At 41.8% G+C, this 21,437-nt stretch overlaps 1 protein-coding gene across 5 annotated transcripts in view; it reads right to left on the bottom strand.

The window, feature by feature from the left end:
• The window catches only part of ACMSD (aminocarboxymuconate semialdehyde decarboxylase), an 88,506-nt gene that overhangs the window by 10,113 nt on the left and 56,956 nt on the right, over positions 1-21,437 (bottom strand). For all 5 annotated transcript variants that reach the window (XM_048869216.2, XM_048869218.2, XM_048869214.2 and 2 more), the window contains 5 exons: positions 21,299-21,348; positions 18,401-18,637; positions 13,151-13,244; positions 10,734-10,829; positions 7,713-7,885 (listed from right to left, as the gene is read on the bottom strand). In XM_048869216.2, the coding sequence (XP_048725173.2) occupies positions 7,713-7,885; positions 10,734-10,829; positions 13,151-13,244; positions 18,401-18,637; positions 21,299-21,348 (650 nt within the window). The remainder of the gene's footprint in view (positions 1-7,712; positions 7,886-10,733; positions 10,830-13,150; positions 13,245-18,400; positions 18,638-21,298; positions 21,349-21,437) is intronic.

The raw sequence follows: 21,437 nt of genomic DNA, 5'->3' as shown, positions 1-21,437 counted from the left end.
GAAAGATGAATTCAAACTGGAACAGATACAGAGGAGGACTACTAGGATGATCCGAGGAATGGAAAACCTGTCTTATGAAAGGAGACTCAAAGAGCTTGGCTTGTTTAGCTTAACCAAAAGAAGACTGAGAGGAGATATGATTGCGCTCTATAAATATATCAGAGGGATAAATACCATGGAGGGAGAAGAATTATTTAAACTCAGTACCAATGTGGACACAAGAACAAATGGATATAAACTGGCCATCAGGAAGTTTAAACTTGAAATTAGACGAAGGTTTCTAACCATCAGAGGAGTGAAGTTCTGGAACAGCCTTCCAAGCGAAGCAGTGGGGGCAAAAGACATATCTGGCTTCAAGACTAAGCTTGATAAGTTTATGAAAGGGATGATACGATGGGATAGCCTAATTTTGGCAATTAATTGATCTTCAACTATTAGCGGTAGATATGCCCAATGACCTGTGATGGGATGTTAGATGGGGTGGGATCTGAGTTACTACAGAAAATTCTTTCCTGGGTGTCTGGCTGGTGAGTCTTGCCCACATGCTCAGGGTTTAGCTGATTGCCATATTTGGGGTTGGGGAGGAATTTTCCTCCAGGGCAGATTGGCAGAGGCCCTGGGGGTTTTTCGCCTTCCTCTGCAGCGTGGGGCACAGGTCACTTGCTGGAGGATTCTCTGCACCTCGAATTCTTTAAACCACGATTTGAGGACTTCAATAGCTCAGACATAGGTTAGAGGTTTGTTACAGGAGTGGGTGGGTGAGATTCTGTGGCCTGCATTGTGCAGGAGGTCAGACTAGATGATCATAATGGTCCCTTCTGACCTTAAAGTCTATGATTCTATGAGATTGTCAATATATGAAACAAGTGAGCTTCAAACAGGGCTTCAATAGTACAAATATATATTGAGGAAAGAGAAAGATACAGGTTTACTCTTGCTGGTTCACAATTATACCTCCTGGCACCAGCCTTGTGCCCCTTCCTATCAGGACTCACCCCAAGGGAGACAGCAGAGGTGCTGCACCTGGGAGGCTTTGGCTGGGAGGAGGCAGCTTTGCATTCTTCTGAGGGCCCTGTAGTAGCCTACCAGGACAAGGTCATGTGGGGATGCACTGAACTATTTTATTCTGTGGCCAGCCTGGTGATGCCCCTGGCCAGCACTGCCCAGCTTCTTGTTCTGCCTTGGCCTACTGTATGCTGTCTGGTGGATGGGAGGCTGCTGCAACTTGCATTGCTGCCTGCTCCCCTTCCACCTAACAGATGTACCTCTGGAGTCCTCCACTAGAGTTAACTGACCTATGCTGTGGGTTCTGACTAACTGAGAACGTGCACAGGGAATTTTGGAGGGATGGAGTTAAAGATACATGACTCAAAGTGGTTTCTGGGTTTTTAATATTTAAGGGCTCCAAGTCAGCATAATACACTCTGACTCCAGGTGATGGCTGTCCCCCAAATACATTAAGTTATGTCTATGCATATCTGTGCACACACCTGATGCCTTCTCAGCCTAGTTTCTGGCTATGCACTGGAGATTTCTTTGTCCTACTACTAACCTTCATCTGCAAAACCTACAGTGTCATACCAAGCCCCTTATCACGTCATTTCTCTTTTTGTTTTGAACACCATGCATTAATTTTACATTTACTGTGTTGCTAGTGCTCATGATTAAGGCTACGATTTTGTCACAGAGGTTGCAGAATTCACAGAATCTGTGACTTCCAAAGACCTCTGTGACTTCAGCCCCTGCAGCTGGGAGCTGCAGAGTCCTGCTGCCTCCTGTAGCAGCAGGGAGCTTACCCCCACCGCCTAAGACAGCAGGTACCCCCACAGCTCCCAGCCACTGCGGGGGACCGGGAGATCCCTGCAGCTTCCTGGCCACTGTGGTTGGGGAGGTGGACCCCCATAGTCCCTGGCTGCAACGGGGAGAGCAGGGGGACCCCGGCAGCTCCCCACTGTGGCGATGGCAGGGGACCCCAGCAACCCCTGGCCGCCACGGGGAGCACAGGGGGAGCCAGGCAGCTCCCCACTGCAGTGACGGCAGGGGGACCCTGGCAGTTTCCCATGGCAGCAGCAGGGGGACACCCGCTTCTCCCCACTGCTGCGGTGGGGCATGGATACCCCCGCAGCTTCCTGGCCACCATGGCAGGGCAGGGGGCAGCTCCCCACGGCGATGGCAGCAGGGGGACCCGCACAGATCTCCTCCACCATGGGGGCCAAGGGGACCCGCACAACTCCTCTCTGCCGAAGGATGGGCAGGGGGACTCCCGCAGTTCCATACTGCGGCAGTGGCGGGGGATTTCCGCAGATCCCCATCCCTGGGGAGGGGGCAAGGGGCCCTGCAGCTCCCCTCCACCATGGGTGGGGGCAGAGGGACCCTGGAGCTCTGAGCCCCCATGGGTGGTGAGGGCCAGAGAGCTCCCAGCCACTAGCAGCTGCCACAGTCCCTTCCCATTTTATCATGGATATTTTTAGTGAAAGTCAGCGACAGGTCACAGGCTTCCGTTAATTTTTCATTATTGCCTGTGACCTGTCTGTGACTTTTACTAAAAATATCCATGACAAAATCTTAGCTTTACTCATGATTTCAATGTGAGTCTTGCAGTATATGGTGGGGGGGTTTTAAATGTCCCAGCTTCTGGAGACAAGTGATTATGTGAGAATCTCAGCTTTCATTTAAAAAAAAAAAGTAAATTCCCAACACCATATGAATGCAGAGAAAAGTTTTAAAACATGACCTTAAAAGTGCACAGACCAGAAGACATTGAAAAAGAACCCAACATTTGTTATTTAAAAAAACCCTCATGATTTTTAAGACAATTTTGTGATTTTGGGGGTCTGACAATTTTTGCAGTGCTTGGGTTTGGCAATACTGCAATGGGAAGTCAAGCTGCCATTTATTTAGGTCCAGATTTCAGCCCCCTTACTCTGTAAGTAATCACACTGGAATCAGTGAAATTACTCATGGAGAAAGAAGTGATTCAACATGAGTAAGAGTGGCAGCATTTGGCCTTTAGTATCTCCTTCAGAAGCCTGCCTGTCTAGTTTATTATATATTCACGTACTACCTCCTATGCCTGATAGAAATTATTTCAATTTGTTATGTGTTTAACTAGTTCAAGCAAAGCTTGGATTCCACAATGTTTCATGACATTTTATCAAAAGTTTTCTGAAAAAACCCATGAGCACTCCTTGCTTCCCCTTCATGCCATTTGTGCTGCTCTGGCTGAGGAGTCCCTTGTGTAGGGGAATTCCCAAGTAGTGTAAAGCTGGTGTGGCTGACTCTTTATCACCTGCTCCTGGTCCTCTCAAGTGTGGGAGGCATGCCAGGGCTAAATGGGGTGGGTGTAATTGCTCTTACGAGGCCCATTACAAACTTATACAACATAAAGCAGCACTGAGGCTGCCATTTATTCACCAAAAGCAGAAGCTGACTCTAAGGTGGTTCCCCCCTGCCCCCCACTTGATGATTATCTGTCCTGTTCATTCCCTCTGAAGCACCTGGTATTGGCCACTGTCGGAAGACAGGATACTGGGCTAGATGGACTATTGGTCTGACCCAGTATGGCTGTTCTTATGCCTTGCATGTCGCTGGGTTTGCTGTGAGTCCTACATCTCCAGCAAGGAGTGACGTATTGTGTGCAGTTGTTCCAGTTCTTGCTATCAAGAACTGTCATAAAGATAGGCCATTGCTTACTCCCTGTGTGGCCACAGCACTCAGTCCATCAATCATTGGAACATAGCTGCAGCCCCATGGAAGCCAAAGGGCACGGTGCAAAACTAGTAAAGCTTTTCCCAGGACTCAGGCATCAAAGGGATCTGCCAGTACCATTTTGTAAAATCCAGGGTAGTGATATATCTGGCTGCTTCTAGGCATTCCAACAGTTCATCTACCGTGGACATTGGGTATGCATTGAATTTGGATATAATGATAAGCGTGTTGTGTCCTCTGGTTTCGGTACCAGCAATATAGGACCCCTCCACTCATGGTGAGATTCTTCTCCTACCCAGAGATCTAGCATTGCTTGTAACTCCTTCCAAACTGTTTCCCATATTATCCAAGGACGCAGCCAAGGGGTCTCCTGGACTTGTTGCTCTGTTCCTGTAGCTATGTGTTGATAGATCAGGTGAGTTTGTCCCAATAGAGCTGAAAATACCGAGGAGAAAGACTTGACCAGCTGCTCACGAAAGCTTACGCTCAAATAAATTTGTTAGTCTCTAAGGTGCCACAAGTACTCCTTTTCTTTTTGCGAATACAGACTAACACGGCTGCTACTCTGAAACCTGGATCCAAAAAGTATCACAAAGTACAGTAGAAAAGCCTGGATAGAATGTACATGTTATATTATTATGATTTGTATGGTAGCATCTGAGAGCCACAATCTAGGATCAGAGTCCCAGTGCTAGGCACTTTACAGATAAGTAACAAAAAAGACAGTTGCAGTTCCAGAGAGCTCACAACCTACATGCACTGAGCCTGATGGGGAATATCTGTGTGCCAAACATGCCGTAGGACTCGCAGTTCTGCTGAGAATGCCATAACATGCCTATAAACAAGGACAGAGTTGGGGAAATTCTGCTCAAAGTTATATCCAGTAAAGCCGTTGGAGGTGGCTGATCCTCTATTGCACTGTGCTTTTAGCAATGCTTTTGACAAACAGCCTCGTGAGGATTTGTTTGTTTGTAATAAATCTAGGTTGCATGGTTTCAGTTGTCATTGTGGACTTTTCATACATCTCCCACTGCATATCTATCTCTAGATTCTGGTGACTTTCACAAGCTACTTGGTCTTCACTCTGTCTTCGCTCAGTGGAACAGTAGCCTTATTATGTACAGCTTTGTGTATAGAACTCTCCTTATATTATTTTGGGTGATTAATTGTGCTATCGTGTTGCTAAGTCTTGTGGGCATCTTTGTATGGTAAGACTGTCTACACTGCACAGACACTGTGGGGGAGCTGCATGCAGGAGTAAAGGACTCACAAGTGGTGGGTATCCTGACTGAGGCCCTGATCCAAAAACCCATTCACTTCAATGGGTTGTGGACTGTGCCCAGAATGCATAATTAACTGTAATCAATTGCTTCTTACATGTTGTTGTTCTTTTTCTCTGTCTAGTAAAAAGATCCCTGTGCCAGCCATACAATCTATTAATTAGAGAGGTCTGCACAGACATCTAGTGGTGAAAGTGGGTAATTAACTAGCTTTTTAGTATTAGATGGTGGGTAGAAAAACATTGGCCACGGTGTGCCTCTGAGATCTGTATGTGGAAGGGGCCCTTGTGGAAGCAACCCCCACTTCCCTGTGGAGGGCACTGTGAGGGTCCAGTGAAACGTGTGGGGAGGGAGCAAGCAGTGGCTGGGACAAAGAAGGAGAAGGATTAGACTGTATTTACAAAAAGAAAAGGAGTACTTGTGGCACCTTAGAGACTAACCAATTTATTTGAGCAAATAAATTGGTTAGTCTCTAAGGTGCCACAAGTACTCCTTTTCTTTTTGCGAATACAGACTAACATGGCTGTTACTCTGAAACCTGTATTTACAATTTCCCTCCATGGTGGGGAGTCCCCTGCCAGATGCAGAAGCCTTGTGGGGGTTCCAGAGATCCACAGCCCAGTGACACAGGCCTTCTGTATGGATGACTCTAAGGTCCTGCTGATCCCCATATAGATCCAAGGTTTCATGGAGTTTGGATGCTATCCTCTTGCCTGCTTCCAGGGAAAGGCAAACTCTGCACCCCATAGAGTAACTGGGGAGAAAACTGAGAGATTCCATCATCTGGCCATCTTCTGCAGATTTACCTGTGGAAGGGACTGTTCAGTCCCACTAGTATTTGGGACATTTCAGTTCAGGGTTGGGTTTTTTGTCCCATACTCTTATTTAAATAGGCAGCTACTATAATATTTCCTTTCCTTTCCTTTCTACCATAACAGTTAAAATATTTAGCATTCTGTTCTGTTTAATATGCCATTCAGGATTTCCACCTGAATTCCCTTTAGTGATTTTCCAGCCTATTGCTTCCCAAGCAGAAATACGATTTGCTTTTCTCAAATAAAAGTGTTTTTATGAAAACACTTGGGGATTTTGTTTATTTCTTTGGGTTTGGGATTCTTGTGATGGCCTATGAACAAAGCAAGCAGCCTAACTCAGGTGAGTGTTCTCACTGAATTGAATTGTTCGCAATACATGGGAACAAGGATGACAAAAATTTGAAGTATTGGGCCCATTATTTCTAGAACTCTATGAGGCAGAACGCTCAACTGATGTAGACCAGCATAATTCTATTGGCTTCATGGAGATATGCTGATTTAGACCAGCTGAGGTTCTGAGCTTATATTCACTGGCTGAAATCCTGGTCCCATTGAAGTAAATGACAAAACTCCCATTAACTTAACTTCAATGGGACCAGGATTTCACCTGCTGTTTAGTCAGATATGGTATTTTGTACCTTGTTAATATATTTTGTGCACCAATTCTATCCATCCACCTGCACTTCTGATCCCTTTGGATCCACCTACATTACAAAAAGAGCTCACGAAAGCTTATGCTCAAATAAATTTGTTAGTCTCTAAGTTGCCACAAGTCCTCCTTTTCTTTTTGCGGATACAGACTAACACAGCTGCTACTCTGAAACCTGTCTTTTAAAAATGGTTTCAGATATAAACATGGTGTACTTCTCAGGGATGTTCAGAGGCTTAACTTTTGTAAACTACTTTGAGATCTTCAGATGGAAGGCATTTCGTAAGTGCAAATTAATAATACTTTATATGTGTCAAATATTAGGATTAATTTTATACAATGAGGACTAGTTAAGAAATGGTCGAGTTTCCACTATGAATGGCCTTCCTTAAGTATGTCTTGAGAAGGGCCAATCTCAGTTGAAAAATAACTACTGGATCCTAACCAGTGGTGCAAGTAAGCCGGTACAGTCAGGTACACCGTACCATTAAGACATTTATTGCCGGTATGCTATACCGGAAAGACATATTTCAAGAATGAAGTGTAGAGCCCTGCATGAATACAAATTTATACCCGTGGATGCGGATATCCGCAGATAGAAATTGGTATCTGCTGAACTGCAGGACTCTCCTGGGAACTGCAGTGGCAAAAGGAGCAGAACATGGGGCTGCTGCTCCGAGGAGCCATTGCCCCGTGCTGGCAGCTCCTCTGGCATGGCTGTACCGTCCCCAAACCAGCCCCCAGCCTTGTCCTCCGGTGGGGCCATACAGACCCCAGACAGGTGACTCAGCTGCATGGAAGGGCTGGGGGAGGCTACAGCTGAACCAGAGGAGCTGCTAGTGTGGGCCACTGGCTCCTGGGAGCGGTGGCCCCACGTTCTGCTCCTGTCACCGCTGCGGTTCCCGGGAGAGCCCTGCGGTTCGGTGGATACCGATTTCTATTCACTGATATTCACATCCATGGGTATAAATTTGTATATACACAGGGCTCTAGTCTCAGAACATTTTTTGTGAGGGCGGGTGGAGTCAGGGGGTCGGTACCATACTGGTAAGAGTTAAAATCTACTTGCACCACTGATCCTAACCAGCCACTTGGATTGGAAGTATCTAGCTGCCAAAAGGTGCCTGAAATAATTTTCTATTTATGTCCATATTTGAAGCATGATAAGATTCCCACTCGAGTTCCTCAAGGAAGAACTGAATGCAGTATGACTCACCTGGGCATTATCAGCCATATAGTCTAGGAAATATTCCAACTCACCTCTCCTATTACATCGATTAGCAGCTTTAGGGCTCGAGGATCATGGGCAAGTGAATCCGTGTAAAATGAACCGAGGTATTTCTTTGGATCAACTTTATTATCCACTGCACACAAATCAGGGCGCACATTGAATCCATGGGAAATACGCCCTACTGTATATGGGAAAGCGCCACCTACAAAGAGGTAATTGTATTGAAAGTGGAAATTATTTCTTTGATTTACAAAACCTGAAAAAACAGGAAGGAACAAAGCTAATTTGTCAACACAGAGAGATGTTATTGTGCAGCTATACAGAAATTAGTATCCTATAATACTCAAGAGTGAGCAAGAATTCTTAATCACAAACAACCCCAGGCACAAAATGTAATAAAATGGTGCAAATAAGCATTGTTCCATTGAAGTCAATAGAGAAACTCCAGTTTACTCCAGCAGAAGATTTGGTTCCAACATTATAAGAATTGAGCCACATCAATGGCTAAATATTGGCATACAGTGTTTCTGACCAGAGATTGAGACGTGTGTGTGTGTGTAGGGGTATATGTGTGTGTGAGGGGAGCGGGGAAGCACGCTCATTGGACCAGCAGTGTCTGGGGATATAGTGGAGATGATTTTGTCTGCTTATTTTGGGTAGCGAGAGTGTTCACTGCATTGCTCACTATCTCCCCTTCACAGCCGGCTTACAGTAGCTGTATGGTCTTAAGACTGTGTTTACAGCAGCAGTGGGAGCAGCACACAAGTTTTTGCTAGTTGTGTGGTGAAATCCTGGTCCCATTGACTTTAATGGGGCCAGGAATTCATCCATTGTTTTTCTGGCTGATATAGACACACCTCTGGAAGACACTGTCAGCTACATATTGTGAGATCGGTTGTGTGGGAGGATGGAGGCAATTTTAAATGATGGCACAGTGATAAGTGAAAGCACTACAAGATTTGATGGACAGAATTACTGGGCTTTCATTGGTAAGAACCCTGTTGGTCAATGCAAGTAAACTCTTCAAGCACTGAGGGAAGAAATAGACATACCTGATTACTACATAGATAAAATACATGTCCAATAGTTGTATATCTTCTCTCCACTTCAGTTTGTTTGATATTTGATTTAACTTTACAGTTTCCTAGACCGTGCCAGGCTGGATCTTTAGTCCTTATGATTTTAAGGAAAATCTTTGAAATATGAACCCAATGTAAACTGAAGCAGTGATGCCTGTCTCAGATAGTAGACAACCTGAAACTGTTGGTCCTTGGGAAGTTCCTCTATCCATATCAATGAGTGTAAACACTGAAGCTTGAACAACAATAATTTAAATATCAGTATTGTTATCAATTTCCCCACAGAGCAAAGTATTCAAGGAAAAAAAGGAATATCAGATTCTGAAGATCTGAAAATCCTACTTGTATGGCACCTTGTTTTAATGTCTCATTTTTGCATCTCAAGAGAACTGAGTTTGGTGTGTGGGTGAAATTTGTAAGAATACCCACACCCCAAATATACTCATTGACAACCATTATTCAAGTGACATGTGCTAGCTCTTGCCATGAGACGAAAGTGTTTCTGTTCCCTTCTCCTCCTTACATTTCCTCACCAGCTGTCCGTTCTTTCTCTTCAAGAACATAATTTCAAAAGAAAATTGCTTCCCATTGGATGTCAAAACAGAAAAATGGCCAGGTCAACTATACACCAGAAAACAGATGCACATCTTTAGAGCTCACCAGATTCCATATGACAATATGAGCCATACTGCTGAGTTATCCTGGTCATAGATTTTATACCAGCTATTCAATGTAAAGAGTATAAGGTTAGCCACGAGGGCTTCATTACTTATATCAGATATGGCTACGTGTCTTTTTCTGACACAATCCTGAGAGCAAAAATCATAGCTCTAATTAGAAGAGCCATCTATCTTTTTTCCATTTTTACCTTATTTTAAAAAAACCTTGATATAAAATGGCACTTAAAACAAACAAGTGGAAGTAACTGCAACATTGGCATTTCTGCCTTTGTCACTGGAGCACAATAATATTTGAGAGCTTAGAATAGCACTGTGAGCAAAGTTTTTGTAATCTCTACAAACAGCGATCTGTCACCTGCATTTTAGTTTGCTTTCCTTTATTGGTATAAGCTTTTCTGAGTTTCCCTCTGCTCCTATTGTGTGCCTTTTCTTTCTTCTCTCTTACAAGAGCAGCTCCTTTTGGTCAAATCTGCTGAGTGGTCATCCTGAGTCCCAGTGACATATCAAAACATCAAGGACTGGATTCTGCAACCTTTTGTATTCAAAACTGCCATTGACTTATCTGGCTTGGGTTCTGAGTGAACATTTTTTGTCAAAAAACTAGTCTCTTAAGGGTGCCAAAGAGAAGCTTATTTTCAGATAGCAGAAGCTACCAAGAAGCATTACGCAAAGGCTGCATGACCCATTTTTGATTGCTTGTGATAAATTTTGTTATCCAATCTGCATATTTCAAAAGAAACCCACAGACCATGGCCTCACTCTAGATCTTTCCTCATACAAAATTCCCACTGACTTCCAAAAGGGTCAGTAGGTCATACTGGTGAATTCAAACCCAGATATCAACACTGATCAACATGGGTCATCTCTAGAGAAAAGTGGACACTTCAGTCTCCAGGACTTTTCAATCCTTGGTTTCTTTGCTCAGACTATCAACAAAGATGCCAATTACTGACAGCTGTAATGGTGTTTTGTGATGTGGACACAAGTCCACTGGAAACTGGAGACCACAAAACCCTGTTATTTTGGAACATTTGAACTAAACTGATTCATTAGGAATGATAAGGCCTGGTTCCTTTTAACAATCACCTTTAAAATGACTTGTTCCTTTTTAAATCATCCCTTTTGAGATAGGCCTATGTCTTTATTTTAACTTTATATTTTTACTGAGTGTTGTTTTTCAAATAATATAAAATTAAATGCTTGAATTTGCTCTGATAACAGACAAAATCAAACAGCAGAACCATTCAGTAATACCCAGCAAAACCAGTGGCTTCTGAGGCAAACTGCTTACCTCCATGGGCAAAGCAAACTTTCAGTTTAGGAAACATTTCAAAAATTCCTCCCATAATCATGGAGCAAATGGCAATGGTTGTTTCCCCTGGCATGCCTAACAACAAGAAAAAGTTTCATGACATAAGACATCACACTGCAGCTTGACGTTTCCCCCAATAAAATCTATACTTAATGCCAAAGTTAACAGTTACAGTGCAAATGACAAACTGTATAGCTTTATTTCTTATCAGAGAAGCACTCAATGCTATTAGTCAGTTAAAGTTCTTAAACTGTGGTCAGAAAACAGGACTAGGAGCTAAGAACTCCTGAGCTGTAATCTCAGCTCTGACACTGACTCTCTCTGCCTTTGGGACAGAATTTTCAAAGTTGGGTGCCTAGAGTTAAGCACCTAAAGCCAAATTTAGGAGCCTAAACCAGTCAATGGATGTTGGGCGTGCTCAGCACCTCTAAAGCATCAGGTCACTGATGTGTCTAACTTTAGACACCCAACTTTGAAAATTTGGGTCTTAGCCTCTCTGCCTTAGTTTTCCTGTGATACAGGGAAAATAACACCCAACTCAGAAAGGAGTTGCCAAGATTAGCAGGAGAGTGAGTTTGTGTGTCTGGGGGGGGGTGTGTGTGAGAAAACCTGGATTTGTGCTGGAAATGGCCCACCTTTATTATCATGCACAATGTAGGGAGAGTGGTCACTTTGGATGAGCTATTACCAGCAGGAGAGTGAGTTTGTGTGTGTGTGTGTTTTTTTTTGGGGGGGGGGGTGAGAAAACCTGGATTTGTTCTGGAAGTGGCCCACCTTGATTTTCATACACATTGTAAGGAGAGTGGTCACTTTGGATAAGCTATTACCAGCAGGAAATTGAGTTTGTGTGTGTGGTTTTTGGAGGGCGGGGTGGGGGGTGAGAAAACCTGGATTTGTGCTGGAAATGGCCTACCTTGATTATCATACACATTGTAAAGAGTGTTACCCTTTGGATGGGCTATTACCAGCAGGAGAGTGAGTTTATGTGGGGGGGCGGAGGGTGAAAAAACCTGGATTTGTGCTGGAAATGGCCCAACTTGATTATCATACACATTGTAAGGAGAGTGATCACTTTCGATAAGCTATTACCAGCAGGAGAGTGGGGTGGGAGGAGGTATTGTTTCATGGTCTCTGTGTATATAATGTCTTCTGCAGTTTCCACAGTATGCATCCGATGAAGTGAGCTGTAGCTCACGAAAGCTCATGCTCAAATAAATTGGTTAGTCTCTAAGGTGCCACAAGTCCTCCTTTTCTTTTTGCGAATACAGACTAACACACTGTTACTCTGAAACCTGTCCTCAATGTTTGTGCAGCGCTCTGAAGATGTAAAGCTCTACATAAGTACCATGAGAATGTGTTTTTAGGTTACTGCATCTCATTAAGTAAGTAAATATAACAATGTTCAGTTCTTTTTAACACCATGTCAAATAGACCTGCACTGAGTAAGGTTATCTGATATGGTGTTAAAAATAGTGCAAGCAGCTGGTAGCCCATCTACACTAGAGCTCACATTGGATCTGAACCAGTGTTAACAAAAGGCCCTAGTATAGACATGGCCAATGTAGTGTAACCCAGTGCAAGCACAGTGGTGATGTGAACAATTATGCACCTTTGCTAAAAATTTCATGTATGGAGATCAGGTGTTCCACAAGTGCAGTGGTGGCTGCAACACCAAAATGTTCTAGTGTAGATAATGCTAAAGTGCCTGATTCTGTTCTCAGTCACAGTGGTGTAAATCAGGAGTAACTCCAGTGAAGTCTATCGAGTTACACAGTGCTAAATCAGAGTAAGTAAGAGTAGAATCAGGCCTAAAATCTTCCAGAGACTGTCACAATTTTACCCATTGTTACTTGTTGCTGGACTGCAACTCTAATTTAACTGACAGATGTGGAAAACACTGAAACCAGACAATTCCCTATTGCCTATACCTCTAAGGAGCCTCGAGCACATGTTGTTTCAGCTATGGTTGAAATGAACTTAAATTCAAAATATCCCCTTCCTAGTCTACTTGTTTCAGAGGGCATTATACGAATTAATGTGTGTCGTTTGCTAATTCCACTTGTCTGTCTTCTAATCATGCTCCCTTTGGGAGCCTTCTCATTACAGAGGCAGAAGAGGTGTTCCTGGACATCTGCTCTCTGGGAGGCAAGAGAACATTAGAGGCTGTTGCAAGCCCCTTAAATTCTAGTGATACAGATATTATAGATATATAAAGTTTAGCCAGTGAAGTTTATAGTGATGACCTAATGGCAGTGTCTGATTTTAAAAATGATTGACAGAAAAGTAATGTAGTCTTTCTCATGCAATTATACATTTGCAATTGTCTCCTTGGCATAATGTGTTGCAGCTAATGACAGGTAATGAATGAAGATTAAGTACTGTAACTATATACTCACCTACCAGCCAGGGAAGCCAGTACTTGGACATCCTTCCATTTGTCTGCATGTCCCAGGGATGCACAAACAGACAACAGTTTAATAATTCAGCAGCCTTTGGTGAAAAGGAAAAAAATATTATCTGGACTTAACAGTAGAAAAATTAACTCCAAAATGTATGTATGCTCCAGGCAATACTGTTAAAAAGGCCTTTTTTGCTTTTGCTGTAAATAATTCATAGAAAGGATTACAAGATTTGACCAAAAATGGAGGTGCTCACTTAGGCTCAAGTTGTAGCCCTCACACCGCTTCTGAGTAAGTGGGCTTGGCACATACAGAATCCACCCTCAAAGCTGTGGCATGGCCCTCCTACAACTACAGGGCACGAAGGGCCTCCCTGGTTGCTATGCTCCTTTTCCCATTCCCATTCCCTGTGTGTGTGTGTGTGTGAATGCGTGAGCCAGTGGATCCACATAGTCAGCATGCCCTCAAAGCCCACCATAGCAGCAGCATGAGGCTTGTCTTTGCTGAGAACTTCACTGCATTAGAGCACGATCTCAAGTTAACTAACACTGACCAGCTGATGTGGTGTTGAACATGACTGCCTGCATCTACACTGCCTGCAAAGTTGTGCTCAACATCACGCTAGTTGTGCTCTAGGTCATGTTCTAACTCGGTGTAATTTTTCTAGTTAAGACAAGCCCCTGGAAAGAGATCTTGCACTTATGAGGATGGTGGTATTTACCCAGTCAGCCCTGATCCTTACTCCAGTCCTTACTCCTATTCAAAATTCTCCTTGAGGGCTGCAGAACTGGGCCCTTACAACAACATTTTGTCATTTAAGTAAAAGCATTCTTCAAATTTAATTGTTTGGTACAAAAGTGCTTGTCACATTATTTGTATCTGTGTTTTACTGCAAAGTTAAACTAAGTGCAAACTAACATTCTACCTGACTGTGTTTAGCACATAGGAGTGAATTCTCAGAGCACTGGATAGAGGTGCCTATAGAACTGAAGTCTGCTGTGTTTGGCAACATTTGTTACTGTGGGAAGTGTATCTGTCCCACTGCATGGATTCATGTTTAGAACTGTTTCTATCCAGTCCTGAGGGCTACAAATCAAGCTCCATTCTTCCCACTAATCCGTCTCCACTGGGACTACATTTAACATTCCAAGACCTTGTGCAGCTTCCGGGAATAATGGACTTATCCCATTGAAAAGCTGGGAATTCCCTCTTTTCCAATAGGATACAATTCTTATCTTAGCCTAAGTAGCTTACAAGATGTGAGATCTTTAAATTGCAGCATTATTGTGTCAGAAAAACTAATTTGGATAATTTTTAAAGATTTAAAAAATTTACAGTTGGACCCATGGTGTTAAGAGAGTCTGACTTTACGTGTGGATTGATACACAAATAGTACCAATATTTATTTAAAGGCTCTATATTTCTAAAATATTTGTTTTCAGTTAAATATGGAGCACAGCAAGTTACATGATAGTGTGGTGTGGTTTAAAGCTTTTATTGGCAAGGACAACCTGAATTGTTTGCCATCAACACAAACTCTTGCCAATGAATATATGTGCATGCTGTGCTGTTCATTTATTAGGAATGTGATAAAATAATATTAATGTATTAATTACATAATTTAAACACACATGTAAATGACACGGTAGGTTATACATAGTTGTGGTAAGTAGTGCCCATAAATTAGTCTTTATTTTGTTATAAATTGGTCTTAACTTCCCTCCCTTTCTTTTTAGTATTTGAACAGCTCCTCTATACAATATAGAGTTAAAGAGAATTTCTTTGTAAACAAACAAACCCAAACAGTACACAAACCTTGAAGACTGGGACTTCAACTGTTGGTAATTTTAGAAAAGAAAACAGGAATTGTACAGCGTATGGGCCCTGATTGAGTGAATTTGGCACATCGTTAATTTTAAGCACGAGTAGTCAGGTCTACTCATGTGCTTAATGGGGATCTTAATAATTCTATTTTGTCACATGTATGTCTGGAACTGTGTTTCTTGTAAGGGAGATATAATCACAGGGTTGAACAATTTGTGATTAACTAGGCTTACACAAGTAAATAAAGCTAAAATTTGTGGATAAATGCAAGCTCGTGATTTGTGAATCGTAACTGTTGCCATAAGGATCAGGATTATATTCCTAAACAAAAATTCGTAGCTCAGTAAGTGGCTTGATGAACTGATACAGCTCAAGGTCAAATGTAGCTTTCCTTCATCATCTTTACTTTCCAAGGGTGTTTCTGCATGTGGTGCTAATTACTGTGGGAGGTAACTTCCAGTATATGTTCCAACATATACTGATTGATCTAAGCATCCCCAAAAGGTAGAGATTGATAACAGACTGTGTGTAACCACAAAACCAAACAAGCCATCAAGATGTTGCACTAACAATTCTCAAGCAAATTGAGAGTTCTGAAAAATAACCTCCATGAATCAGTTTCAAGATGACAGTTATAATAACCTGTGGATTAGATACAGAATGTACACTGATTAAATACAAAAAGAAAAGGAGTACTTGTGGCACCTTAGAGACTAACAAATTTATTTGAGCATAAGCTTTCGTGAGCTACAGCTCACTTCATCAGATGCATTCAGTGGAAAATACAGTGGGGAGATTTATATACATAGAGAACATGAAACAATGGGTGTTACCATACACACAGTAACGAGAGTGATCACTTAAGGTGAGCTATTACCAGCAGGAGAGTGGGAGGGGGGGAACCTTTTGTAGTGATAATCAAGGTGGACAGTTTCCAGCAGTTGACAAGAACGGTGGGGGGGAATAAACATGGGGAAATAGTTTTACTTTGTGTAATGACCCATCCACTCCCAGTCTCTATTCAAGCCTAAGTTAATTGTATCCAGTTTGCAAATTAATTCCAATTCAGCAGTCTCTCGTTGCAGTCTGTTTTTGAAATTTTTTTGTGGAAGAATTGCAACTTTTAGGTCTGTAATCGAGTGACCAAAGAGATTGAAGTCTTCTCCAACTGGTTTTTGAATGTTATAATTCTTGACGTCTGATTTGTGTCCATTTATTCTTTTATGTAGAGACTGTCCAGTTTGACCAATGTACATGGCAGAGAGGCATTGCTGGCACATATCACATTGGTAGATGTGCAGGTGAACAAGCCTCTGATAGTGTGGCTGATGTGATTAGGCCCTATGATGGTGTCCGCTGAATAGATATGTGGACACAGTTGGTAACGGGCTTTGTTGCAAGGATAGGTTCCTGGGTTAGTGGTTCTGTTGAGTGGTTGCTGGTGAGTATTTGCTTCAGGTTGGGGGGCTGTCTGTAAGCAAGGACTGGCCTGTCTCCCAAGAGCTGTGAGAGTGATGGGTCATCCTTCAGGATAGGTTGTAGATCCTTGATGATGCGTTGGAGAGGTTTTAGTTGGGGGCTGAAGGTGATGACTAGTGGCGTTCTGTTATTTTCTTTGTTGGGTCTATCCTGTAGTAGGTGACTTCTGGGTACTCTTCTGGCTCTGTCAATCTGTTTCTTCACTTCAGCAGGTGGGTATTGTAGTTGTAAGAATGTTTGATAGAGATCTTGTAGGTGTTTGTCTCTGTTTGAGGGGTTGGAGCAAATGCGGTTGTATCGTAGAGCTTGGCTATAGACAATGGATCGTGTGGTGTGGTCTGGATGAAAGCTGGAGGCATGCAGGTAGGAACAGCGGTCAGTAGGTTTCTGGTATAGGGTGGTGTTTATGTGACCATTGCTTATTAGCACCGTAGTGTCCAGGAAGTCGATCTCTTTTGTGGACTGATCCAGGCTGAGGTTGATGGTGGGACGGAAATTGTTGAAATCATGGTGGAATTCCTCAAGGGCTTCTTTTCCATGGGTCCAGATGATGAAGATGTCATCAAAGTAGCGCAAGAAGATTAGGGGCATTAGGGGACGAGAGCTGAGGAAGCGTTGTTCTAAGTCAGCCATAAAAATGTTGGCATACTGTGGGGCCATGCGGGTACCCATGGCAGTGCCGCTGATTTGAAGGTATACAGTGTCCCCAAATGTGAATACAGTAATTTAGACAAATAATGGTGCCCATCTGGACTTCACACTGTTTTAAAAAATGTATAATCTATAAACTCAGTTTGTAATCTATAAACTCAATTTGGAATTGTTGGTGATGTTTACTCAATTCTGTGTGGCACTTAGATTCCAGGGTTATCATGGCCTGATCCAAAACCCATAGAAGTCTATAACAATCTTTTCAAATATTTCAGGTGGCTTTAGATCAAGCCTTGCTACCTAAGAAATATTTTAGATACATTACAAAAATTAAATGACTGAGGCTCAGATTTTCCAAATAGCTGTTGGTTGATAAGTGCCCAAATCTCATTGAAAGTCAATGGAAATTTGATGCATAACTCCCTTTGGTCACTTTGAACTCCCAGCCTTAAACTGTTCACCATTTCATTCTACTTGGACACAAAAATAATCATAGGACTAATTCACACTTCACTAATTGTCACATACTCCCTCATTCACAAACCAAAAAAGTGGCAACTCTCCTAATTTTCCAGCAATAGTGGAGTGAGACCTACAGTGAGGTCTCATATGTCTAAGATTTCATTATGTATTTTACAAAATATGCTCCAGAACATTTGCTGGTATCTCATGATGAATTACCATACATAATTAAAGCTAAACTTATCAAATAGCTACTTATCAGCCCGCCTTACTCACACATAGCTTCAAAGAGCATCATTGGGAATCTGCTTGAATAAAAGCCCAATTCTGCACAAGTCCTTGCACACTCCCAACTGATATTCTTGGGTGAGTAAAGAATATGGGGTCCAGCCATGAGTGCTCAATTGGATCTACAGGCTTGACCCTGTGTCCATTGAAACAAATGGTAAAATCTCCCATTGACTTTAGTGGGGCTGGATGAGACAAAGTACCTTTGAAATGTACTACCCTTGCTTTTTAACATTTATTATGTTAATTTATTTGCAAATTAATAACATTCAATATTAGCTGTCTCCCCCAGTCATTAGAGCAAATTTATGAGTGTCTCTTGTAAATGATCATTCATTGCCTAAAGAAAATTAGCTACATTGAACAGATTTTCTAGACCAAATCCTGCTCTCAGATATACTACTGTAAATTTAGATGATTTCCATTGAAATATTTGGATTTATACTAGTGTAGCTGACAGCTGAATTTTTCCCAATGTCTTTTATTTAGTTACAATTTCATATCACAACATTATTTGGGGTAAACTAGGAAATGTTTACTCACAGCATAGACAGCAAACAGTTCTGGTGCATTCAGGTCCCATTCGTTGATATGAGATCCTATCTGTACCCCAGGAAAGCCAAGCTCATTCACACAGCGATACATTTCCTTCACAGCCAGGTCTGGTGCTTGCATAGGTAATGTGCCAAGGCCAGTAAACCTCTTGGGGTACTTTTTTACTGTAGCAGCTAAGTCATTATTTAATAATTGGCACAGATCTAAAGTATCCTCAGGTTTGGCCTGGTATGATATAAAGAAGAAGAGTAAATTAAAATGTAGTTCCAAAATTTTATCACCTTGACAGATGTTGGAAGAAACCCAAAAGATTGCATGTAAATTATCACCAAGAAAAAATGTCACAGCAAACAATACAAGGAGAAGACTTGAACTAAGGCTTTTGCTTCACCACTAGTCATTCTGAATAGGTGTAAGGCCTGTTTGAAATCGTAGAGGAAGGATTGATGAGTTGGGTCTACTTAATCTTGCATACCCCGCATTAGTTGCTTTTCCTTCTACCCCTCAAGGGCATATAAGGCAAGGAAGAATCTGGCCTCATTTGCTGATGCTCTCAGGATTTTTTAGAGAATCTCTTATAGCACTCATGTGCCTGTCAGAAGGCAAATAGAGACCTGGTGTAAGAAGTTGTATCTTCCAGCTGAATCTCTGGGCAGAACTGTGTGGTGATGTAAATGGTAAAGTGAGTTACATCCATTTTCTTACCAGTTTATACACAAAGCATAAGTAGGTGTAAATTTGCCCCAGTTTGGCATTCAGTGGGAATGTAAAATGATTGTAATTTACATTTTGAGAGGGCAGAATGGGGCACTAGAAGAAAAGCAGCAAATAGGAGAATGTCAGATAAAATGCACCCCATAGACCAGACCTGGACCACAAACTTTGAGTCCAGATCTCAACGGGGGGTGTTTGTATCTGGGGATTTGGTTCAAGCACATCTCTGCTCAAAGATGGAGAATTCTCTTCTACACATAGAAGCCAGGAGTTTCAAGTGAATCCTTGGCAAAGCAAGTTCTCTGACCCCTGATTTCAATTCTCAGCTTATTTACTGCTGCACAGGTTTGATCATAGAGTTAGTCTAGTGTCCAAATAATGTTATTGATGCTGTACAAGAATGAAATAATTGGTGTGGAAGACTTCCCATGGTGAGGAATTGTAAAGGCTCTTCTGGTAGTATTATAATGGACATGTTGCTCACACTTAAAATTACCAATCATTGTTTATCAAGGGGTAAATGCCAAAGAGTCCAAGTAAAAAGTGAAGTGTGTACTTGATCTATATTTTCCATAAGTGTTCCCCTAGGTTTTTAGTTAGAAATGAGTGTTAAGTAAAATCCCAGAGCCCTCCAAATTTTGTGTGGGGTGGAACTTTGGATCCAAACCCAAATGTAGATTTTGCATCTGGCCTTTTTCTCTAAAATGGGCCAAACCAACCCCTTAGATTTGACTACCCCACAATTTTAATGTCTTTGGGATCCAGATCGAAACTTTACATCTTTCTTTTTTTATCTTTCTTTTTAACATACCTGAATATTTACCATTTTATTGCTGGAGTTGGGAAGAATGGATTGAAGGGAGGTGGAAATGTGTGACATTGGACCATGATGAATTTTACAGAGTAAACATGAACAAAAGATTTGTAAAATTTAAAAAGTTCTTAGTGCTATTTCTAATATGGCAGTCATGACACCCAGGGAGAACTATATTATACAAATTAATTGGTTCCCCACTTTTTCCTAGGGTATGTTCAAGGAAAAAACAAAAACCAAACAAACGTTTATTTCAGTGTAGAATATGGGACATGTCATCCTACACAAAGTACTAGAGGTGTACAGTTAATTTATGGGTTATGCTTTAATAATTTTTTATGTAGGACATCTGTAACTGAATTTTTTATGTATTATCATTCAGCACGATTGCTGTGAACTGCTAGATACATATAGGAAATGGGCCAAGTTAATTCCTGATGTAACTGCATTGATGTTAAATTGTTGAAGTCAAGGGGTGCTACACCTGGGATGAATCTAGCCCATTGTTTGCTAGGATGAACCATTTAGAAACCCTTTTTTGTTTGTTTGACTCATTTGAAATAACTGTGAATCCATTCTGCCAATCTAGTTGTGCTACTAAGTGGGAGGTGTAATTTCAGACTCAGAGCTTCCTGGACCAATAGCTTTCCCATATTGGGGGTGTGATATTTAAAAGAAAGGGAAATTTTTTTGTAAATGCATCTGTTCTATTAAAGCATATTTTTAATACTTCATCTATGCATTCCAATGTCAATAAGATGGAAATTGCCTAGATACCCTCCTGTGGGCAAATCAGTTTCTTCATGATTTACATCCAAACATGATTTGACAAATGGCTCATTAGATGCTTCATAGGAAGTTAGAAATCCCTCATAAAGCACCTGGCTAATTCTGCAGTGCTGTGCATGAAGGAAGTGCATTCTTCCTCACCGCAGTAGAAAGAAGGTGGATTTCCCTGTGGCAATTTTTGAAATTTTATTTTTATGGGAAAACATCTAATGATAGACTTACAACCCAATGAATCAGAACTTGCCCGTTTTTCCTTTATATCATACACCCCAGTCCTAGATTCATGCTCTGTAAAGGCTCTCTCCCTGCTTCCTGTTGTTCTTCCTAAATTCCTGTTGCTGTCTCACCCATTTGTATTAAATGTTCTCCAGACTGGAGCTCTGCAGCCACCAGCTCCTGTTGGAGCAGCTTTGCCATGCTACTCTGCTGGCCTTTCTTCCACTGCCAGAGCAGCTTTGCTGTATTATTCTGGTGACTGGCTGAACTGCCTAACTCACAGGCAGTGTGGATTTTATTATTTTGAATTTTATAGTATTTATGACTTACAAAATTTGTTTGCAAGGACTTACCCAATAGCTGAACATTACAGGAACTGTAGAAAGGGCTTGTACAGTGACTCCTACATAGAAGAACAAAAGTCTTTAAATATGAAAATGCAGATTATGATTTTGTCCTAGGTCTGATCATAGTTTGATCTCATGCATTACA

Source organism: Caretta caretta, chromosome 11 (genome assembly GCF_965140235.1).
Source record: "Caretta caretta isolate rCarCar2 chromosome 11, rCarCar1.hap1, whole genome shotgun sequence".
Lineage (NCBI taxonomy): Eukaryota > Metazoa > Chordata > Testudines > Cheloniidae > Caretta > Caretta caretta.
Note: the sequence above shows the minus strand (reverse complement) of the source record. Positions and strands in the feature narration are given on the sequence as shown.